The sequence below is a fragment of the Ostrinia furnacalis genome, unplaced genomic scaffold (genome assembly GCF_004193835.3).
Source record: "Ostrinia furnacalis isolate ACB-3 unplaced genomic scaffold, ASM419383v2 OfSCF7331, whole genome shotgun sequence".
In the NCBI taxonomy this organism is placed as follows: Eukaryota; Metazoa; Arthropoda; class Insecta; order Lepidoptera; family Crambidae; genus Ostrinia; species Ostrinia furnacalis.
Genome location: NW_021137570.1, coordinates 313,250 through 331,665, shown reverse-complemented (window position 1 = coordinate 331,665; position 18,416 = coordinate 313,250). Strand labels below are relative to the sequence as shown.

Sequence of the window (18,416 nt, the reverse complement as noted above, 5' to 3'; positions counted from 1 at the left end):
ATTATTATATTACTTGATAATCACCTTTTGAGCTGCCGTGTAACTTACTCGTACTGAAAGTACAACAAATACTTTGATATTACATTAGCAGCACAAAGTTTGAGGTAGATACACTCAGCGGCACGGAATTTGGCCCAAGCCTAAACACCCAGATATGAGGCCAAATAGGTGTTGTATACCTAAGTTTCGTGTGACATGTTAACAGAACATTTGTTTTTGTTAATTTATGAGGCTAGATTTATAAAAAAATGCGTCTGTTTAACTTTTTAGACTCTAAAAACGCATTTCGTTGTTGGAGCGTAAAGAGTACGGGTAAGTTTAAATTCGATATTAAATGTTGAAAGGGCTTGGCGTTTAGTTTTTTGTTTTTAAATTAATCTTAGGGTTGTTCTCGTTTCCATAATTTGAGAATAATGTCCATTACTCCAGCTCAAGTTGCTCAAATAGTGTTGCTTAGAAGTCAAGGGCGTATGCAGCGGGAGATGGCTGAAACTTTCAATTTATGGCGTACAAACTTAAGATATACGTTAAAAAGGCATGACCAGACCGCCTTTTACACAAGAAGACCAAGAAGTGTGGAATTAAGGTGTATGTCAGCGCGCGATGACCCAATTATCGTGCTTGCAATATCAAGAAATCGGGTTCTCAGTACGTTTGAGATACGCCAGCGTTTACAAACAGTAAGCCCAGTGAATGTCAGTGAGCACACAATAAAAAGAAGGATGGAGGATCATAACCTGCATACTCGAAGACCAGCTCGAGGACCAGAACTTCTCCGATACCTTCGCGAAGTGCGACTTACGTTTTCTAGAGAACACATGCAAATTGGACGCAAGGCTAATAGAGTAAAGTTCTATGGATCAATGATTGCAGAGTTACCTTAAGAGCTCCAGACGGCCGTGGAAGTCTATAGAGAAGCAGCGGAGAAGAGTTACTACGCAAACAGACAGTTTTCATAAAGAGTTTACTCCATTAGTCTAACGTCCAATTTGCATGTTCTCTAGAAAACGTAAGTCGCACTTCGCGAAGGTATCGGAGAGGTTCTGGTCCTCGAGCTGGTCTTCGAGTATGCAGGTTATGGTCCTCCATCCTTCTTCTTATTGTGTGCTCACTGACATTCACTGGGCTTGCTGTTTGTAAATGCTGGCGTATCTCAAACGTAGTGAGAACCCGATTTCTTGATATTGCAAGCACGATAATTGGGTCATCGCGCGCTGACATACACCTTAATTCCACACTTCTTGGTCTTCTTGTGTAAAAGGCGGTCTGGTCATGCCTTTTTAACGTATATCTTAAGTTTGTACGCCATAAATTGAAAGTTTCAGCCATCTCCCGCTGCATACGCCCTTGACTTCTAAGCAACACTATTTGAGCAACTTGAGCTGGAGTAATGGACATTATTCTCAAATTATGGAAACGAGAACAACCCTAAGATTAATTTAAAAACAAAAAACTAAACGTCAAGCCCTTACAACATTTAATATCGAATTTAAACTTACCCGTACTCTTTACGCTCCAACAACGAAATGCGTTTTTAGAGTCTAAAAAGTTAAATAGATGCATTTTTTTTATAAATCTAGCCTCATAAATTAACAAAAACAAAAGTTCTGTTAACATGTCACACGAAACTTAGGTATACAACAGCTATTTGGCCTCATATCTGGGTGTTTAGGCTTGGGCCAAATTCCGTGCCGCTGAGTGTAGTTAACTACAGTTAACTTGCTCTCGGATCAAAGCCACTGAGAATGGAAGAGACCTGACCCGAATAGGGAAGGATTTCATCTTGTCTGTGTCATCAAATCTTTACACAAAAGGTGCCCCAAACTATGTACTTATTACCTTAAGAGACAGTGAGAGAAAAAAAAGAATATGATATCGATATGGAATGACTTTTTCATTTTCTTTTTTCTTTGCGTTAGTCTGTCCATTGGTGCTTATGATTAAATAGTCAACATAGTATTTATTTATAATCTTTATTGCACACAAAAAATGCGATACAAAAGGCGAAGTTAATGTTAAGCTAATGCCATGTGGCATTCTCTACCAGTTATAACCTTAAGGCTAAATAGAGAATTTGAGTAGGCTGTGCTAAATAGTATGTACGAGTACCTACATAAAGAAGCTTTACCTAACTGTAGCTAGTACTTATTGCATGGCTTATTTATTGTAATACAGTATGTATTGGGTAGGTATTGCATAGTTCACACGATACTCGCCGGCCCGCATGCCTCTGCACAGACAATAGAGCATCAATTGTTTCCGCCGCAGCGGTCGGTGGGTCAGCATCGTGGACCGAATCATTGTCTTAAATATTACTCGAATGAACTCGAAAAGCTTGGAGTTTGGCAATCTGAGGATCTATTTTATACATAGTAACATCTTAAAAGAATAAAGGATTTGAATTTGACTGAAGGCTATCATTGTGCATCGTTTAGATTCAGTTAGACGTGCTGACTTGATACCACCAATCAATTGACGTACTTTTTAAAACGGTCAATACGAGACTCTCCCATAGATTTTGTATGGCAATACAAGCAAGTGGCGTCACTACTTTGTCAACTCAATTAAACTACTTTTTATCTGACCTTCATCTCAATTATAATGCAACCAAAAATCCTAATTTATTTGATTTTAAAACCAGAATGAAGTGTCTTTTTATATAAAGTTGTGATTTCGAATTATTGGGGAATGGTGTCAAATCTATTGTGAAGTGTAACTCATCTTTCATCCACTTAAATTAGAGCTGTGCTATTCGGGAAAATTACCAGCGTTCCCGGAACGTGTCATGGAGTGTGTTTATTAAGAGTCCCGAAAATATTCCTGGAAAATTCTCATTGAGTGGGATATTGTATAACGCTATGAGCAATATACTCGTATCCCCATTTTCCAACCTGGGGAATAATTAGTTAATATTCCAGTTTATATCTTTATACGAACGTCGAGTCTTTTGTCATCGTAGTGCACGCTCGCTAGAATAATGTTTTGTATGCCTATATTTATTATTGTACATGGTTTAGATTAAGTTATGTTAGTAATAAATAGGTACTTTATACTACTGTTAATAATTAAATTAATTTAAAGAATTAATAACAATAAAACTAATAAAATTAGGGTGTGGAGATATTCTTGAGGATATCTTTTAAAGCCAGTCTGAAACGATGCGGGTTAGAATTGAAGATTTCGAGGTCAGAGAAGCGAGGACTGTAATCCTCGTAGAGTCGACATAATCTTGCCAGAGGCTGGTTAAGTGATGTTGTGTAAAAGGGGTAAGTTCAATATTTTTGTCATTGGTCTACGAGGATTGTGTATACAGGGTGTTAGGTAAATAAGTATATGAGCCGACACTAGCCCATGTTAACATGGTCATATAAATGGTATGGTGAAGTCAGAAAATTGATGTCTTCATTTTAATTATTTTAATTTTCATACTAATCGGATTTTATAAAAAATCATTTTGAATGAAAATTACAAAAATTAAAATGATCATATCAAATTTCTGACTTCACCATACCAATTATATGCCCATGTTAACATGGGCTAGTGTCGGCTCATATACTTATTTACCTAACACCCTGTATATTTTATGTGTTATAATTTATTATGTACCTATGTATCATCATCATCATTTCAGCCATAGGACGTCCACTGCTGAACATAGGCCTCCCCCAATGCTTTCCATGTTGATCGATTAGTAGCGGCCTATGTAAGTAATATAAATATTGTGTATTATAATAATGTATTTATTTATTATAAAAATATAATTTAAACATACCGCATGCAGATGCCGTCCATCATAGTGCAGCGCCAGCGAGGTCCTCGGCACCAGCAGCGTCGTGGTGGTGGTCTCCGACGCCGCCGACTCTCGCTTCGACGGGTGGCTGTACAACCTGACAGTGCTACCTAGTTAGCTTTGATAAGGATCTCATAGTATAGGTTCATATTCTTTACAATTAACACGAGAGGAAAACGCAAACATAGTAAATAGTAGGTAACGTTTATTCTGATGTTGATAAAAAATAATTACCTACCTCTTTGGGATTTACTACTAAATACTTATACTTTCCTTCGTGAACTTATTTGTTAGAATAGAAATGCGTGCATCATGATACGAGTTAATTAGGCAATCCATTATTTATGTTTGTGATTATGAATACCTCTCACCTAACATAAAAGGCCTGAATCTATTTTTTTTTTGATTTTTCAAATACTTTGACTCAAACGATTACCAGTTATTAGTTACAAATAATGTACCTAATAACTGGAAAAGAAAATTCCCTTCTATTTCATTTCAATTGACTTTTATTTTGAAAGAATATTACTAACGTCTGGCAGTTAGTGTAAATAAGGCAAAAAGCTATTCTTACGACCGACAGAGACGTGTGTGCTCGCGGATTACGCGAACCGACATGGCTTCAATATGTTCGAATCAAATAAACAAATAAAACCTTACTTGTGTTTTATTTGTTTACTAGCGGCCGCCCGCGACTTCGTACGCGTGGACCTCGTTTTACCCCCTTCATCTATGTATCTTACGCGGTTTAGATTTTTTCATACAATTTTTTTTCCCGCTAACTCCCGTTCCCGTGAGTTTTGCAATATCCTGTTGTAACTAAGCTTTAAATTTACTAAGGTACCTGCATGCCAAATTTCAAGCGTCTATCTTACGCGGTTTAGAGTTTTTCATACAAATGTTTTTTCCAGCTAACTCCCGTTCCCGTGGGAATTTTGCAAAATCCTGTTGTAACTAAGCTTTGAGTTTACTAAGGTACCTGCATGCCAAATTTCAAGCGTCTAACTTAAGCGGTTTAGATTTTTCATACAAAAGGATTTTCCCGCTAATTCCCGTTCCCATGGGCATTCTTAAGTATCCTATAACCTGCCCAGGAGTATGAAGAATAATTGTACCAAGTTTCGTTAAAATCCGTCGAGTAGTTTTTGTTTCTATAAGGAACATACAGACAGACAGACAGACAGACAGACAGACAGACAGACAGACAGACAAAAATTTTACTGATTGCATTTTTGGCATCAGTATCGATCACTAATCACCCCCTGATAGTTATTTTGAAAATATATTTCATGTACAGAATTGACCTCTCTACAGATTTATTATAAGTATAGATTTGACACGAAAAACTGAAATATGTAAGTATTTAACGAAGACTAAGGCCTAGTTGCACCACCTAACTTTAACGGTAACTATGACGATAACTGGTGCTTTTTGTATGGAGTTTGTCAGATTTTTTATGTTTGTCAAAGTTAAAGTTAGATGGTGCAATCCACCTACAGTTGCTTCAATAATTTTGATATTTGTGACATAACACTGTATTTTGTAGAGCTTAGGTACTTTTTGTGGGCATTGTTAGGCATTTTCATTCCCTTCAAACTATAGTAACAAAAGTATTTTTTGCAAAAACCTTTAGCTTTTTACTAGTAACTCTGCCTCGCCGCATTTGTAATTTGCGCGGCGGCAGCGAGAAAAATTGATGAGAGTCCCTCTCATCAATTTTTCTGTTTATGCTATTCCTGTTATTTGTGAACTTTTTTATGGGTCAAACTGAATCACAAAGTAAATACGAATGTAATTTTGGAAAACATTTCAAATATTTTCGCTGGAAAAAGGAAAAACGTGGACTGAAGTGATTAGTACAGATAACAGCGCGTCAAGCTAAACATCGAGGTATCTTATTTACTTGTAGTAGGTGCTATATTGCCACAAATACATATAGTTTAGTGTGCTGTCCATTGTATTTACGTAATATCGGTATTAAAGGTCATAGCACAAATATCAACTCGGAAAGGGATCAACACCGTATCGCCTTTTGTGATCTGTCATCGACTTTCGCGCTTTGTCAATTAGGGCTATCGTTTTTATACCTAACAGGACAGGACCTTACTCTACAGTGGCGCCATCCTGATGAGTGCAAATGCGATAGTCCTTCTACCACTTTAGCGCTCACAAGTTGGCGCCACTGTCTTCGCTACTAGCAAGTGACAGGACCTTACTCTACAGTGGCGCCAACTGGTGAGCGCTAAAACGATAGCCCTCATTGCGAGGCGTTTACTTTATGGTGTGAATAAGTGTACGTTGAAGTCCTATGGAGTTTCATACAAAGAATACTGATCGCCTCGAGTTGGATACAGTTACAATCCCTTTCTGGGTTGATAAATGTGCTACGGACCTAAATGTTAAATCGGAAAATAGACTGATTGACAGGTTTACAACCCGCTTCACGTCAGTTGTCAGTTGATGTAAATGAGACATACCCGACCCTTTAGTATCCATTTGTCAAGTTAGCGATTAAGCTAAGTAGGTACCGACTGAAACTAGAAATTGACAAATGACTGAGGTATCAAATTAATACGAATTAACAATACCATGCGCATAAAATAGGCATGCCAAAATGGTTATGTACTTGTGTTTGTAAAAAAGTTGTGAGTGTTATTTTGTCTTCTGTTTACAAAAATACCTACTAACTAGGAATAGGTACATTGTTCAGTATGCAGCAGTACCTACTGACATTTTTAGTTATTCTTCTAGTACATATCTAACTATTTATACTGAAAATAATCCAGTGCATAATAAGTATTTCTCCAAAGAGTTAATTCGTTTTTCTTATGACTCTGTCCATTTAAAATCATCCCGACACTCTACATTAAGGACTTTTAAATGTAAAATTAATTTTGTCTCTAAACCAGAGATTTGGTTATCTTAATTAAATGAAAACTCGTTAAAACAAGTGGAACAAGTTCTAAGTTCGAAAAAAGTTGTTAAATAAGCATGTAACACTACTTTTTAGTTCTTGAAAACTTAGAAACTAAAGCAAGAATGTATTAAAATTAGAATACGAGTAGTATTGTGGCTTTTCTTGAACAACGCGAACTTATACAAGTTTCAGCGAGTTGAAAATAAGCGTGTAGCAACAAAAGTTTCTCAATTATTATGCAAATTAGTTTGAAATAGGCTGTATGTTAAACTAGCAAATACTTTCTTAGTGTATGATAAATTTATGTCTGGGTAAATGTTGATAATATATTTCCGAGCAAAAGTATGAAATCACCCCGTTGTATTTTGTTCCGAGCGATCTTAAAAGAACTGAATGACGTATGTATTTATGAGATGATTCCATACTTTTGCTCGCGAGTGTTTTTTGTTCTCTAGTCTCTCAAATGATATAAATCCCAATAATATAAGTATAGACACGCAAAAAATAAGAGGTGATCTTTCAACACAAAATGAAAAGCGTGGTCGAAAAATAACAACCAGATAATAAAGCGGATTAAACATTCAATTTATTGGAAAATAACAAAATAAAAATACGTCCAAATCCACATTACATCCATTGATAAATTCTTCGTAAATGCAAAAGTCCGACCCGGCAAGCAAAGCTGCTACCCTTCCGGCTTCTTCAAACAGTGAGCCTAGTGGAAAAAATATACGGTCAAACATGGATTTGGAATAAAACTTTGACAGAAATGGTCTAAAATCACTGCTAAATCTACTTATACAGGGTGTGCTGAACAGCAATCATTTTTCAAAACGTTATTCCCAAAAAAAAAAAAACTGGATCTGTCAATTATTGCCTAGATAGGCAAAAGTTTAATACATATCACCTGCTTGCATTTTAAATTAATTAATATTTACTGTAAATTAATTGGAATAAATAAATGAGTATTGTGATAGCGTGATGCGGTTGCCCCTCATTATAATTAAATGGTTCACTAACAATTAGTTAATTTGTTCAAGATAAATTTTATTGAAATGTTTTAATTCATCATTATCATGATTTTATATTCGTTCGTTCGTTCGTTTCAGCCAAATGACGTCCACTGCTGGACAAAGGCCTCCCCCAAGGTTTTCCACAATGAATTTATATTAATTAAACTAAAAGTTACGCGAGGAAAATAGTTGTTATTTTCCATTTATGAGTAGAGGGACCGTGAACAAACCAAAAAATATCCGAGCAATATATAGTTTGCAAAACCGCAGATGAAAATGTGTTACAATTCGAATTTTATTTCATTGTTTGTGTTTGTATAAATTACAAATACAGCACGTCGAGTATAGGTAGTTTCTGTAAAAGTTTCCTCTTTGTTTTAGACCATTTTTGTTCAAAGCTCAGAAATAAAACAAGTTAGAAGCTTGCTAATAAAAGCTTTGTTTGTGTGGGGTATCGAATGGCGAACTAAAATTAAAATATGCCCAGTGAATTTTGAGAGTTCAGTATCTTTAAATAACTTACTCTACTTACTACTTAGGGCTTCTTTCATGATCTCCGAGTAAATTTAAGTAAGTGATTCCTATTTAGCAAGTAAAAGTAAGAAGTATTTTAGTATCAAAGTCAAGTCACTATGAGTTTCGTTGCTACTCGTGACTTAAACGAGTAGCCTACTTGAAACTTTACTCCAAGATGACGAACGAGGGCCTAAATGAAGTATCCAAGATCAATTTAATTTTATTTAACTCTAATCTTTTTGACCAATTAGGTAACTGGGATAGTGTCGATACCATGTCGCTACCCTGTTATCGAAATAACCAAAAACATTGCTTGATGCTTCAAGTAGAAGTGTGCAAAACTTTGCAATGACTATGTATTTCATAATTTCCTTTGAGAAAATGATAATTAACAATGAACGTCTCATGCAATTATTTCAATTAGTACGCTGGACAAAGCAAATAACGTGCAAATAGTACGTGAAAGAGAATTTGCATGCAGAAAGGAATAATTAAATAATGTAAATGAAACAAAAGACATTTTAATGTCGTAGGTATACTGAGTGTGGGTTACATAATTATCATATTCTCATAATGAGTTTTTAACCATATTCATAAAGGTTTTTATCCTAAAATACCTCGTGTTGCACTTGGAATCATAATTTTATCAAACTTGAAAGAAGATACATATTATAATTGACTTTTGAATACGTTTTTCAGGACATACACCTACACAAATAAAATACCTTGATTGCAGCTAGGGCTAACCACCATCGATAAGTCCTGGACCGTGGTTAGCAGTTTTTGGGGTAAGAGGCACCCTCCGCCGCCCCTGGCCAATGCTCTGTCCAGTGTTCCACCCCTTCACGCGGTATCACACCACGTGTTCATAAAGCAGTAGAATAGATATAATAATCTGTCTTTTTCTCACCTAATGCCCTCGGTCCTGGACCTTAGAGCAAGCACCCCTTTAGTCATTCCTAGACGATAGATAGTCTTCCACCAGTGCTTCTCGTAGTATCTGATCACTTTCTTACCTAATGCTTTCGGTCCTGGACCGCGGCGACCAGTCCTTGGAGTAGGAGGCGCCCCTCCGCCGCCCCCGGCCGATGGTCCGTCCAGTCTTCCACCGCTCTACATGGTACCGGATCGCATGCCGGACCTCCGTGTTCATGAAGCAGTAGAACAGCGCTACTGTGAAACCCTGGGAACAATGTGAGAGATGAATTTTGAATTTAGAAGTTACTTTTAAAATCGTAGACATAACAATTGACACGCGACATACCTAAATGTATTTTTGTTTCTAGAAGGAAAAAACAAAACACAGTCGACACGAGGCTAGACAAATTCAGACAGCATGTGGTCGCGGATGGGTTGTGGTCAGTACCTACTCTAATATGGTGATATGTGAATTATAAATAAACTAAAAAATTAACCAAAGCTTGCAGTAAAATAAAACTATCCTGACTGCAAGACACCTTAATATTTTTTAGTCTTCAGTAATATTTTCAGTGTCCTAGCTGCAACCCAGCATATCATTAAGGTGGAAAATATTCGTGCTTTCGCTTTTATAATCTACTTACACAATTCCAGCGTTGGAACGCTCATGGAATTAAGACCGACGACGACATTTATTTATTTATGCTTGACAGTTTTGTTTGTGAAATATTAACCAGACAGACGGTGACCTCAATGACCTCGGTGGCATGCATAATTCTGTCTTGCTGCAGCTTAATGCCATGCTCAGGGAGATCAGTATACTAAATTCAAATTAACGTCAATTATATTTTCATAAGAGCTAAAGCGCACAATTCGTTGCGGCGCGGCACCGCAAGGATTTCCACGTATCGCGCGGCGTCGCGCCCAACAGATATTTTATTTCTATGTAAGATGACGCTGTGACACCGCTCCGGTGTCGCACCATCTCCGCAACGCATCGTGTGCTTTGGCTCTGGAAAGTCTTGTGTATTTAAAATGTTATATTTTAATAAGTCTCGTGTACTATTTCAGGCTTGATTGCTGTTTTCATAGAAGATGGCATTACGTTTCACTGGTAGCCATTTTTGAACGCTGATGTTTATAATAAGTAAATTGTTTGGGTCTGGTTTAACCGAAAGCACGCAGTGCGCAGTGGTTGTACATATTCAACTAATCCATCCATTTTAGTCATAAGGGATTTTCTCTTTGACTGTTTAATGACTTTTATACATACATAGGTATAACACTAGTATAATAATATTATGTGTTCAATATTTGTCCTCAAGAGTACTTATTCTACAATAATAAAATTGTCATATAAGTATTTAAATATTTTTATCTGAACTGGCTGTTCTATCTGGTCTTCTGAGGTACGTCACCTCGCATGCATCAGGCAGCTTGTAATCCCAGATCTGAGCCACTGAGGAGACAAGACATGATGAAAGTAACTGCACGTAGCTCCTGGACTATGCTACCGACGATGTAGATGCAAATTCAAGAATTAGTATTGTTGCTCGGAATATTCACTACAGTTTCAGTTAATTGTCTATGTTTAAAATTCAGGTTACAACACCTACTCAGGGATGGCGAACCTTTATGTATCAACGTGCCACCTTTCTAAATATTTTTTGATTTAGTCATAGACGTGCCATCAAAATAACACCTGATGCTATCAATGGGGTATAGTATCGTACAAGTGACAGGACCTTACTCTACAGTGGCACTAATTGATGAGGGCAAATACGATAGCCCATAATCTAAACACATTATTAACTATTTTATTTTATATTAGGTATAGTAAATTTTGTGATTGGTGGCGTGCCATAAATATTGTGGCGAGTGCCATCGATGGCACGCGTGCCATTGGTTCGCCATCCCTGACGTAGTATAAACGACAATGATATTGCAAATGAATGCAATGCTTTCTTTCTTTTGTGTATCATAAAGATTGCTACGATACAGATTGAGGCATCTTCTGTCACAAGCCCTTACTTTCAGTAACGTTGTACTGGTTATCTATTTCGATTAGAAACTGTAAGCATCTATTGTTTTGTATTTATGCATGTAGCGAATATTGAACTATTAATTATTGTCCAAAATCCAGATCAAGTTGAAAAAAAAGTAAAACTATCATCAATGTAGAGCATCATATTAGATATGTATTTTTTCTAATATTCCTTCATAATTTTGTATTTATCTGTATAATTTCGTTTACATTACAAGCAACTATCCTAAATCCTAATCTTACACTTGAATAACGATTATCTTTTTCTTTCCACAAAAGGAGTATTCCCAAGACGGTACAATACAAGTAAAGCAGTGGCAGTTAAACCGTATAATCAGCTATGTCAAAGCCTGTGAGTCAAACGAGCAGTTTCTTTGCCGGCTGAATGTCAGGGGAGCGCAAAGGACTGCGGTCTATTAAGACGATTTGGATGTTTGTAACAGGGATGGATCTGGAATTTAATTTATAGCCTTTTTCAGGCTGAGCTTTATATTTGAATAAGACTTAGATTAATTTAAATTAGTATTAGTATTACCCAAAACAAATTGAAGGTCAGTTAGATGAAAACCTTAGGATGAAATTATAACAATTCTAAGGGCAGCAATCAAACCCGCATTGTTTCAGATGGTAAATATTTAATGAAATTAGAAGCTAGAGAATAGGTTAGTACTAAATAACTTAAAATATATTACGACCTATACCTGTTTGTGTTTTCTACGAAGTCAAACTTGAAGTGCTATCGTCTGTACATAGGCCCGGGTTTGAAGTTACCATCGCTATAGTCAAATTTAACGTAACCAAGTCCGCTCCTGCTCCTTGCTGGGATTTAAATGTAGTTACACTTTGGGAACTGTTTTTGTATCCTGGATTACAGGAATCATCCTCTAGCTGACAAAGCTGGGAAGAGCAAGCAATGTAATTTAGTCAACGAATAGTTTGTACTTAGCCCCTTACTAATAGGTCACACGCGAAGTGACGTTAATATGAGAATGTTAAACTAGCGTTCATGTATCTTTTTAAAAGTAAGGGGGTTAGTTTAATATGTAGTTGTGAGCATTGGGTATTTAAAGTATACAAAAAATAAGTTCACAAGCAACGGCTTGTAGGTTTGCGATCGGGCACAACGCGCCTTGGACGCTACCAATCAATGTTTTGAGCAAATAAAATAAGTATTTAATTTGATTTGAAATTTTTGGGAGCTCACACAGCTCGCACTTAATTTTAGACGCGTCGATGTTTCTGTATGTTTTACAAGTGTTCACACCTCATAAGAAAAGTTCGCAAGATTTCTCGTTATTGTAATCCAGAACACAATCAAAAAGCAGAATACAGAAACAAACGTAATAACGGTTTCATGCCCCTGTTTGTGCAAACAATATTGTGCAACACCGCCTTGCTCTGGAATTATAATGGCGAAACTTTGGGAATACGACCCCAAACGGGCACAACACAAAGAAAACAAATGAAGTTTTAATTCATGCCCGCACCCACTTCCTTAATTCGGAATTTGGTGTACACGGCTAAAGGTGGTGCTAGGGGGCTGATTTTGTAGAGACTCAATTTTTAGAGACTCAAGGCACAGTTTGCTAATATGTTACTCTTAAGGGTTTTGAGTATTGACTGGATATTAAAGTAACTAATTAGCCCTCTACATAGGTACAGTTTCAGTTTCAGAAATAAAGAGATCCGCAGGAGAACCAAAGTGACCGACATAGCTCGCAGAATTGCTAAAATCAAGTGGCAGTGGGCGGGGCACATAGCTCGTAGAGACGATGGCCGTTGGGGCAGAAAAGTGCTCGAGTGGCGACCACGGGCTGGAAGGCGTAGCGTGAGCAGGCCTCCTACTAGGTGGACCGACGATCTGGTAAAAGTCACGGGAGGAACCTGGATGCGGGCAGAGCAGGACCGTTCATTATGGAAAACCTTGGAGGAGGCCTTTGTCCAGCAGTGGACGTCATTTGGCTGAGTCGACGACGACGACGATAGGTACAGTTAGTTTCAAATAGTTCGTTCGTAGTTTTGTAACAAAACTTTATTCCATTTGTAACAAAGTCATTGGGTGTCACGAACTATTTGACGCTGACTGTACTACACCTACATCGAATGTCAGACACATTCCATCTGGCCAGCATGGGAAAAGTAGATCAAATACGTCTATCACGGGGAGATTGCACAACGTATTTATACCTGTGATTAAATTACACCTGATGATGAAAGGAAAACGACGAAAGCTCGGAACAATAGAACCAAGAATAGCCGAATATTCTATTTTAGCAATTACTTTATTACCTACCTTTCAAAATTACATTAAACGATGAGGATCTATATTTAAATGAAATTTCCAAGTAGCGAACGCTGGCTTTATAAATGCCAAGCTTCGCCTGTCAGCGCTTTGTGCTGACACAACCCTGAGGCTCTCAATCTTTTAGAAAAGCTGTGAGTTTTTAAAAATTAAATATGTAAAGACCTGTTCCCACGTAGACGGTTTATGATTTAGTAGACCAATAGGCATTTGCGTCAAATAAAATAATGAAGTGGACTTTTAGCGTAGGGGCGGGACCACCGACTTTTAGTTAGCCGATAGTTGGGCCCGATACTAATTTGTATGAAGAATCGGCTGATACCAAATCGGTGTAATGTGCGCACTTTCGTACATCTCCATACTGATCAACAGCCCGACCCAACTATCAGCCAACTAAAAATCAGCTTAGAAGAGAAATATTAAAGTTAACACGCTTCTAAAAACGACACTTGTTCCAGCTTAGATCTCTCTTCTTTCTTCTTTTTTTGGTAAGTTTTAGGAACTTAAGAATTGGTTATGGAGTATTGCGTGGAGTTACGCCAAAGCTTGTAAAACATTTAATGCTTCCATAATATTACTCTTTTTGAGAACCAATGACCAACTAAACAGTATTAATGTTCATTATTTGAAGTATCTATCAATACGTCGTATCATAATTTGATATTATTGTTTAATTTACCTCGCGTTCCGTTTGTTATCGATGCCGTTAACAATCGGGATTACATAATTATTTGACAGCCAATAATTTGATAATATTGTTAGTTTATTTGTTCGGTTAGTTTCAACAAGCAATATGGTAGTTAGACATTTGTTTGTAATATCTTAATAGTAATTGACCTAAGAATAAACATTATCTGTTTTAGTTGTAATAAATCGAATTTTTCTTAGTGAGTAATTGGTTAGTTTGGTAAGCTTTAGTTCAATTTTAGTTAAAGTCATATTTTGTAATTGTTTATTGTTCCGATAAAAATAAACTAAACCAATCATTTCAAATCAGAAAGTTGGCGAAAATGCGACGTCATAGCTGGTCTTTCCCATATAAAATATATGGGAGAACCGCGTTTGAGCCTTACCAACTAGCCTTATCTTTCACTACAGCAACCTGCTTAGCAGTATAAATAGATGTCTTTCAGTAATTGAAAACAAGCCCCATAATTCTCCATAAGCCTGGTGTTGGCTGCGTCGAGCCTTCGCTAATGAATTGCTGATGTTAATTGAAATCTAATTGTTCGTCTATTTCAAACTACTGTCCCTTTAGATGTGCGAACTATGTAAATAAAGGATCATTAGTAAGCTTGAAGTCTGAGATTCAGATGGTTTATTTGGGGCTGATTTATTTTATTTGGCCGTCGTTGGATATCTTTTATCTTAAGAAAAAAATTGTCATTTTGCCATATTTGTTATACAGAAACTGGCAATAGACTAATTTTATTCTTAAAGTTATTCGATGGCTGGAAATTCTGCCTTTAGTACTTAAATTCACTTTTTTTGTGAAATGTTATACCTAGTCCATTATTTTTGGTCATATATGCCAATAAATTAGACTACTTAATAGAGACTAAGAATCGACCTTATATAAATAAAAGGAAAAGTTGAATGGAAAACGTAGCACACCTAATGGTTCTCCCTTTAACATTTAAGTAATTGTTTGTTCTATTTCAAGGAATACTAAGAGAATTTCCACTTTTCTGTGGACGGAGCCATTTTCCGCTCATTTTCACTCGGATTCCTCTGCTTTAGTGTAAATTATTTGCTAATAAAGAGTAGTTATAACTTCATAATTTGCTAACTTCTCTAGTTATTTTAAACCCGTTCCTAGAAATAACTTTGTCTTCTAAAATTATATTTGCTAGTAGAATTTCATTAGTTGTCTAAAGGTTATTCGATTTAGAGGTTCTAATATTGATTCTCAGGTGTCTTAAGACTGTCACCTCTGGCGCCTCCAGATATTTTTACATTCAATTTAGTTAGATGCGACTTTGACATGTCCTAAAATAAAATAAAAACTGTGGTTGGTGGGTATAGAAATATAATTAAAACGTTGAACAACCCACACGTTAGATGAAGAATGATTGACATCACTCTAGAAACCCGCAGTTTCCAGTTACAAACATTCACCTATTTGCTCTTCACATCTATGTTGCCAGTTTCAATCCAAGTTCCATTTTGTGGTTACATCTGTGTTGCCATTGTAAACAAAGAGCATGCGCGGGACAGATGTCACGCGCAGATGGACGGATTGTTTTGCGAGTTTCCTTTAATTTCCCATAAAAATAGTTATTGGTAAACACACTTTCCGACACGTGCTGTGTGCTTTATATAAAATAAGGGTGTATGGTAGCGAAGGATTTGGTACCTACCAAAGTTATTTCCTTTGAACGAGAAAGAGGTCTAAATATTTAAATTCGACCAATCTTAGTCTTGAGTCTATGTTTGAGATTGAATTGATTTTTTTATTTTATTTCTCCTCAATTTCTTGAATACTAGCGATTTTAGGACACTTAGGACATACTTACTCGTAGAATAGCATGAAGAGTCGAGAGAAGATAATTCCACGTCCAGACATTCGCTTAAATCTTGAGAACATAAAGGTGCGCCTTTTATTCTATCGTTTTGATTAATTCGTTAAAAGATATTACTCACGTACACTTACGTAAATTCTCATTTTATCAGGTTATATTAAAGCGCTATTGTAGATTTTTTATGATTCTACGAAATCCTGTAAGAGATTTTTATCTCGCCAACCTTTATCAATTTTGGTACAGTGCACAGGATGAAAGCAGTTACGTCACGATTTTATTTCATCATATTATTCGAAGAATTTACTTGTGATTTTACTAAAATCCTTGTGTTTTGGATAATGGAAACTTTTTGAAACGAGATATTTCCGAGAAAGATCTTTCATTATTACAACAGAATTACTACGTCTTCTTAGAACCCTTTCTAAGAATAATATTATCTAATTGTTATTTTATTAAATGGGGATGTTGCCTGGGTCAAAAAGCAAGAGTTTTAATTAGTCCGTCAGTTAACTTATAAAAAAATACTCTACACGTATTTTTCACTTTTTCAAACTAATGAAAATTTAAAGAGATAAAGCGCCCCAAAGTTCATAAGAAGAGGCCCGTGACGTCAACGCTTGCTTAAAAATGCCGCACGTTGTGACGTCGTGCGCAACTTCAACGCACCATAACTATGTAATTATTTGTTAGATTGACAAATAAAAATATATGTGTCCAATATTTTTTGATATTAAACATTACGGACTAAAAAAATTTTTTTAGGCAACTAGCCTATTGTTTCTGTAATTTTGTCTCGCGTCTTCCACCAAACCAATCACAACAATAATTAATCGTCTCAAATTACGCAGAACTTATTTACAGCGAAAAAATGAATAGTCCTTGACATAGAATAAGCTCTGTTTACGTTGGATTTATTTAAATTGTAACAATATTTTATTTATCATTTATCGACACTATAACTAGTCAGTTTGTAAGATAGGAAGGAAAGGATATTTGTTTCTTCTTCATACAAAAAATATTAGGCGGTTTTATGAAAAACTTACAAGCAGAATAGCACATAATATTGGCTATTTTTGGTCAGTCTAATTTTTAACGACGAATTTACGGAACTGCTAATTACTGTGCCATTTCCAATCGTTGTTTTAATTGATCTAAAATTATTTTCGTGTACAGTAAAACGCACATTTTTTATTACTCATTGTCTATATCGTGGGCTATATTATTCATTGTCTACAGCGTGGGCTGCAACTAAATATTATTTATCCTTACCTGTGTAGACAACATGAGTGCCCTCGTGTAGTCGAAGGCGTGGGCAAACCAGGAGTCGTCGCTGGGCCCGCACAGCACCAGCAGGTTGGTGATGCCCAGCAGTGGGATGAGGACTAGCAGCGCCTTTGTGGCCTTGCGGTACTGCTCCGTTTCCAGCGTGTTCGCTGATCGCAGCTTTGTTATTAATACCTTGAAAAACAAAAAAAATAAGCTATTAAGCTAATTCAATTTCTTTATTACAACCCGGTCGAGTTAACTGCGTACCTGGCAGCCGTGACGTCACATCGATGCTCTAGTACGGACAGAGGTGTGCAGGTAAGCGGTAGAGTCGCATTCTAGCGAGGTGCGCAGTTAGCTCTTTTGGGTCGTAGTAAGAGGCCCTTTTCAGAACGCTTAAATACACTTCTCAATATTGGCTTGCCCTACCACCAATTTGGATCAACATACTCGTATTATAGACTGGTGCTAAGGAAAGAACGGTGGAAGAAGCTTAGTCAGTCACGTTTGTCAGCCTTTGTTTAGTAAAGTTCAGTAAACACAATTTACAAGATGTGTGGGTGCGAGCTAGGCAGATAAACATAAATATTTATCCACTTTATATGTAGTATCATTTACTATAATTACCTGTGATCCATAAATACCTAGCTACTAGAGTTTGTGTAAGACGGTACTCGTCAAAAATAATGTTGTGTTACTTTGAACAGCTAGAACATATAACATGGCTTAATTGATTTCAATTGTTCTTGTAATTTGTTGTCAATATTTACATACCTAAGTTGCGTGCAAATAAAGGCCTACCATTTTAAGGGACTCTATATTAGATAAATACATTTAGGGATCGTCATATACCTACTAGTCTGTTTCAAAAGCAGGAGTTTGTTCATACGAGCAATTTTTAAACAATCCAGTACAAAAAACCATTCAGTATTATCACCAAATAAATAGTAGTACTTCAGGATATTGTGTGTATACGTATTCAGGACTTTCAAACTTTTAAATGCTTAATCTATTCAAGTTAGTATGACTAAGGGTGGATTCGATCAAACAAGAGTAAATATAATTCTCAGAATAAATCGCCAGTTTTTACATATTTCCCATACTGAAACTGTCTATGTGTCAGTTATA

The 18,416-nt window shown here is 36.4% G+C and overlaps 1 protein-coding gene across 4 annotated transcripts in view; it reads right to left on the bottom strand.

Moving 5' to 3' along the window:
• Dh44-R2 (Diuretic hormone 44 receptor 2) overlaps nt 1–18,416 on the bottom strand; it is a 35,376-nt gene that overhangs the window by 2,721 nt on the left and 14,239 nt on the right. For 2 of the 4 annotated variants that reach the window (XM_028319759.1, XM_028319758.1), the window contains exons 7-9: nt 17,292–17,480; nt 9,253–9,419; nt 3,773–3,887 (exon numbers count right to left, since the gene is read on the bottom strand). In XM_028319759.1, the coding sequence (XP_028175560.1) occupies nt 3,773–3,887; nt 9,253–9,419; nt 17,292–17,480 (471 nt within the window). Of the gene's footprint in view, nt 1–3,772; nt 3,901–7,271; nt 7,423–9,252; nt 9,420–17,291; nt 17,481–18,416 lie in introns of those variants that run through there. The other 2 variants (XM_028319761.1, XM_028319760.1) reach the window with 2 other exon arrangements.